Source organism: Hipposideros armiger, unplaced genomic scaffold, assembly GCF_001890085.2.
Source record: "Hipposideros armiger isolate ML-2016 unplaced genomic scaffold, ASM189008v1 scaffold_110, whole genome shotgun sequence".
In the NCBI taxonomy this organism is placed as follows: domain Eukaryota; kingdom Metazoa; phylum Chordata; class Mammalia; order Chiroptera; family Hipposideridae; genus Hipposideros; species Hipposideros armiger.
Genome location: NW_017731460.1, coordinates 35,561 through 41,560, shown reverse-complemented (window position 1 = coordinate 41,560; position 6,000 = coordinate 35,561). Strand labels below are relative to the sequence as shown.

The 6,000-nt window shown below is 47.6% G+C and overlaps 1 protein-coding gene across 6 annotated transcripts in view; it reads left to right on the top strand.

The window, feature by feature from the left end:
- Positions 1-2,437: 2,437 nt before the first annotated feature.
- PARP16 (poly(ADP-ribose) polymerase family member 16) overlaps positions 2,438-6,000 on the top strand; it is a 36,733-nt gene continuing 33,170 nt past the window's right edge. For 5 of the 6 annotated variants that reach the window (XM_019647357.1, XM_019647358.1, XM_019647359.1 and 2 more), the window contains exon 1: positions 2,523-3,309. In XM_019647357.1, coding sequence (XP_019502902.1) covers positions 3,136-3,309 — 174 coding nt within the window. In that variant the 5' untranslated portion in view covers positions 2,523-3,135. The other variant, XM_019647354.1, reaches the window with a different exon arrangement.

Below are 6,000 nucleotides of genomic sequence, written 5' to 3'. Positions count from 1 at the left end.
ATACCTTGGCCACCATAAATAAAGCTGCAGTGAACATCGGAGCACATATATCTTTACAGATAAATGTTTTCAGATTTTTGTGGTAGATACCCAAGAGAGGGATTGCTGGGTGGCATTCAGCAATCTTAAACTCTAGTTCTAATAGATGGTCTATAGATTCTATTGGATGTTATATGTAGACAGCATATCATCTGAAAGTGATAACTTAGTTTTTTCCTTATAAACCCTATATTTTTTATTATTTCTTTTTTCTTGTTTTACTTAACTGGTTGGGCACTCTGACAGAGGCATTGAACTGAAGTGATGATTAGTGGGTATGTTTTTCTTATTCTGGTCATAGCTTTCATTAGACCACCATTAAGTGTGAAATTTGTTGTAGTCACGGTGGGCTTCATGGGTAAGCTGTCTGTGCAGTTGCATTGGGTTCTTTGTTCATAAAACTCTGCTATTGCTTTCATGAGATTCTTAATAATTTTTGAACAAAGGTCCTGCATCTTCATTTTGCACTGGGCCTCAAAAGATTTCTGGTAGAAACTCTTGATTACGCTATTATAGTTCCATTCTATATATTTCTAATTTGCTTTGATTTTTTTTTGAATAGTATAGGTGGATATTGAGGTAACCATAAATTTTCCCTTTTAATCTATTAGTGCTGTTAAAAAAAATTCAACAGAGTAAATCTGAAGATCTAATAGGCCTTATTAAGTGATTCATGAATTGGACAGCATCCCTTCTAGCAACTATAAGGGCATTCTAGTGGCTGTACAAAATGGAAGGTTTTTACAGGCAGAAAGAAAGTGGGACTAAGAAGTTAAAAGTGGATTATTTCAGGCAAGGACACCTTCCCTTAGGAGAAAGTAGGGGTCTTATCAGGCAAATTGCCTCACTAATGTGGATTAAGAAATTCCAACTGATTCATTTAAAATCCCGCTCCTAGAAAAGGCTGAAACTACAATTAGATTAAGTATTAAATCCAGGTTTGGTATCACAGGCTTTTAGCACAAATGACTCCATTTTGGAGCTGAAGTTTTGTTTTGTTTTTTCTTTAATAATGTGGAAAATTACATTAATAGATTTTCTATGATAAGCCATCCCTACATTCATAGCCTAAACTCAATTTGGCAATAATGTATTTAAAATAGATTTTATTTTTTAGAAAAGTTTTCAATTTATAGAAAAATTATGAAGATAGAGCAGAGTTCCCATATCCCCACACCTAGTTGTCCTTATCATCAACATGTTATTGTTAGTATGCTTCAGAAGAGCAACTTTCATGTATTCATCCAACAAACAATGCTTGAGGCCAAGAATGAGGCTTTGTCTAAGGGCCCACAGTGAAGAAGAGGTGGAATAAGGGATGGTTCCCAGGTCTGCCCCATTGCTACAAGCTCTGCCTTTCTGGGCCTGAGCTTCAGCAGCCATGTTAGAGCTCCTGGGTCCCAAGAGGCCCCCCAGGACCTTGTCTGAGGCCATAAGGCTCTCAGACACTTTTTAGTCTTTTTAGTTCTCCTGGGCTAGTCCAGGTCTCAAAGCAACCTGAGGTCTCACATGGACTCCTGGGAGCAGCCAGCATTCACTGCCTGGCCTGGGAAGCCTTGTGGTGTCTGGGGGCCCAGTCTTGCTCTTCCTCCCAAAGTCATACATGCAATCATGGACCACCTTTCCTCTGTGCCTGAGGCCCAGCTCAACGTGGATTCGGAAGTAGGGGAAGTTCCTCCCTCAGAGGATGTTGGGATGTGGAGGTGTGGGTAGGGTACTGAGGGGCTTCTTGGTCTAGGAATTAACAATAGCCTGTGATTAGATTTCCATGTGACCATGAGGCCCAATGGTCTCTAATTCTCTAATGGGGTTGTGAGTTGGGAGAGGGGATGGGAGTCTACTCCATCCTTCCAGCTATTAGGTCAATCTTCCTTCTGCCCATCCCCGTTATTTGCCTCCCCAGGCTCCCTTTCACAGAGGGCTCCAAAGGAGGATCTTGGCAGGCCTCCTCTGAGAAGCCAGAAACTTAGGCAATGCAGAGAATTCTGGAGGCTGAAAGGCAGAGGGAAGGTCTTTCGGTTTTCAGATATGAGTATGAATCCTAGATTTACTAGGTCCGGCTGTGGGACCGTGGGCCAGCATTACAGCACTCTGAGACTCAGTTTCCCAGGGTGTTAAATGGTTCCTTCTGCGCAGCCAGTTTTGGAAGGAAACGGTTCAAGAGGAGGCAGTAGGTAGTACCGATTCTCCTCAGGCGAGATAAGCAGTCTTAACCCCTGGAGCTGGGACAAAGGCAAGTCCAAGGGCGGGTCAGAAGGGCGCCTAGGTCAGTTTCTACGCGAGGCTTCGCTGAGAATGGCACGCAATGGCGTGGGCGGCTCCGCCCCGGCCGCACACCTAGCTGCTGGGGACTACTCGAGTCCAGATGGGCGGGCACACCCTGCACCCAGGACTGGGAGGGCGCGGGAAGGGGCGGGCCGTTGGCTTGGCTGGGCGGAGCGTGGAGCAGCGTCGGGAGCGCGGCGCCGGGAGGGGAGGTAGGCCCGGCGCGCGCGAGGCGCGGGAATCTCTCCGGCGGGCAGGGCACGGCAAGCAGACGTGCACCGCTGCTGGAACGCAGGCGGCGCGGGGGGCAGTCGGGAGAGCGCTGGGGCTTCGGCGGCGCCGGGCCAGAGGCGGGGCAGGAAGGCACGGGCGGCGCCGCAGCCTGGCGCGGCGTGGGGAGTGGACCCTGTCCGCGGTCCCCCTTAGGGGTGCCTCCTGCCCCAGGCCCCTGCAGAGGACACGCATCAGCACGTTCCTGCTGTTGTCGTTTCATCCTATGTCATAGCCCCTCCCTCAGGCCTGGGGCTCCCCCTACACCCGTGGCCCCATTATCACCAGGCCCAACCCCCACAGTGACCGGCGCTCCGGGCCCTGTCCCTCTCTACCATCCCGGCTCCCGGGGAACCGAGCGCCCCGGCCGGGACGCCCGCCAAAGGCACTCGTCAGCACTTTCTCACCCCTGTCATCTCATCCCTCTGCCTAGTTCGACCCCAGGCCTAGGAACCCCGGTTCCCTCTGGCCCTTTGTCCCCCGGCCGAGCCCCACGCTGACCGCAGACAGCCCTAGCCCCTGAACCGCCGCGTCTCGGGCGGCAGCGCGCCGCCACCCAGGATGCAGCCTGCAGGCAGGGCGGCAGTCAGGGAGGCGGTGGGCCGCGACGCACTGGCCGCGGACCTCCGGTGCAGCCTCTTCGCTTCGGCCCTGCAGAGCTACAAGCGCGACTCGGTGCTGCGGCCCTTTCCCGCGTTCTATGTCCGTCGCGACTGCAAGGACTTTGAAGCCCTGGTGAGTGCACATGTTTCCCCCCGTGCTGTCCACTGCGTCCCAAGCCACGTGGCCTGTGGAACCCATGTTAGTAAACATGCCAGCCCCCAGACTTTCCACTCCCAGCGTGGCCTTGGGGAAGGTTTACATGAGCTAAGAGCACCCCCCAAACCCTACTACGTAGACACCCCCAAGGCACTTTGTGGCTGCTTCCTCTTGTTAATGACAAGGGACTCCCAGGAATGAAGTGAATTCAATATAGTTGTATAGGCCTCCCCAACATTTCTTAGCGTGGCCAGCAATAGGTTGTTGATCTAAATCACCTGACTTTGCCAAATAGGAAGTTATCCATCTCTCTGCAAATAATCAGACACCAAAAGTAACAAAAGCCACCACCCAGACCTGATCTTCAGATGAGGTAATATATGGGCAGTGATCTTATAAATTGTAACATATACTACACCTGTGAACTGTCATTTCTGATGATTCACAGGCACTTAGTTTCTTGCAGAGTTCATTTACCTCAGGGTCAACATTCCAGATATCAGCTATTTTTGTAATTCAAATGTTTGAAATTACCTAGTATCAATTACCAAAATCGATTCTATAAGGAATAGAAAATCAAAATAGTCTATAATCATTAAAGACATTTAATTAATAAAGATTTTCACGCAAAGAAAACTCTGGGCCTAGCTGGTTTCCTTGATGAGTTCTACCAAGCACTGAGGGAATAAATAACTCCAGTTTTACGCATATTCTTCCAGAATATTGAAAAAGAGGCTAGTATAACCTTGATCCTAAATTTGATAAGGATGGTACAAGAAAAGAAATTTATAGGCCAATGTCACTCATGAGTATAAATGTAGAAATTCTCTATAAAATATTAAGGTCCTGAATCGAGCAATGTATACAAGGAATAATTCCTTATTAACGGGTTGGGTTTATCTCAGGAATGCAAAATGAGTTCAACATTAAAAAATCAATTAGTATTATAAATCACATTAGCAGATTAAAGGAGATGTTTAGAATTGAATGAGGTGGTCAATGTTGGAGTCCCTCGCTATCACTCCCAGGAGGTTGAAAGACAAAGGCCTAGCCTCCTGGCCCCAACTTGGTCCATTTCAACTAGGCTAGGGATGTGTTGAGGGCACCTCAGGCCTAGACCACGGTGCACAGTTGATTCAGAGTACAGGGAGAGGGAAGTTAGAGAAAGATAAGCTAACCGACTTTCTCCACAGTTTGTTCTGCAAACTTAGATGTTCGGTTTTGAATTTGTGATATCAGAGCCTTGAGGATGAAACTTCCTTCAGTGGATACAGAATTAAAGACCCAAGGGGAGGTTAACTGTGCTCAGCTGTACTGTGGGGTAAGCCCTACACAGGCATACCTCGGAGATATTGCGGGTTTGGTTCCAGACCACTGTAATCTTTTTGCTGGTGGAGGGCCTTGCCTTTAATTTGTTAAAAAATCCCGCAATATCTGTGAAGCACAATAAAATGAAGTGTGCCTGTATATACAACGGGGAAGCCCAGTGCAGGGACCCCAGCCCTTGGCAGTAGGCTGGAATTAGGGAAGATGAACCGGAGTGGTGGCTGATGCCATGCTAAGACCTAGCCACATGGAGGATTTCAAGGAGTATAGAGAAGGAAACTGGTATTCCAGGAGGAGTAGTGGGATGGGTAGAAAGCCAGGAGCTCACTGAGGACAAGTCTATGTTTTAGTGTGGCTGTTGTGGGGAGCAGGAAAAGATGAGGCCAACCAGAACATGCAATGCCGGGCATGTCCTGCCAAGATGTGTAGATTTTATCTTTGGGCAGGGGAGGGCATTGGTGAGATCCAGGATGCATTTCTGAAAGACCCCTGTGGTGGCAGGGTGAGAGAGGGATCTGTTCAGGAGGAACAGAGGGACCAGACTCACCAAGATGATGCCCTGCAATGCACTTCATTAATTTTTACCAAGTAACATCCAAGTGGACTAGAATGCTCAATGCGTTCTCTTCCTGCTGCAAGGTCTTCTTGGCAAACAGAATCAGCTTTGTTTGATGACTATGGGATAAATCAAAGGGAGCTTTGGAATTGTTTTGATTTGTTCATGCTTTTTAAAAATTTATGTTTAACTATGCAAGTAATGTTTGAATATATTCTTGTCATAAAAAATTCAAATGATACCAATCAAGTGAAAGTGCCATTTATAGAGTTCACACTATCCCACGTCCTTCCCCATAGGTATCAGCGCTTTCAGTTTGGGACACACCCTTCCTCCCATACCTATAATCCCTTAGGAGAGCATCGGATAGCCCCAAGTAGCCACTGCCTCTGTTGCAGTTTCCAAAAATTAGAGCTCTGGCTTGAATTACTTTATTGATTATTGCTTTCCTGAGATTGCCCCTGCTAAACCAAGCTCTTGGCTTTAAGCACAGCTCTGGCCTTATTCTGTCACAGCCCCCAAAGTCCCAAATCATCTTCTAGTTGCCTTGTTTTGAGAATATTTCTGTGCTGAGTCAGCTCTTTGATTTTACCCTGGGAGTTCTTTGTCTTCTCAGCACCTGACCTGGGGGTGCCTATCAGATGTTTGAGGAATCATATTGGGTATGTGCTGGTTTTCCAGGCTGAGGGTTTCTGACCTTGTTCCTTGGGACAAGGATTGGCTAAGCCCTTATTAGGTCAGAGAATCTGTAGCATTCTTGGGATGTCCTGTAGTCCTGACCATTG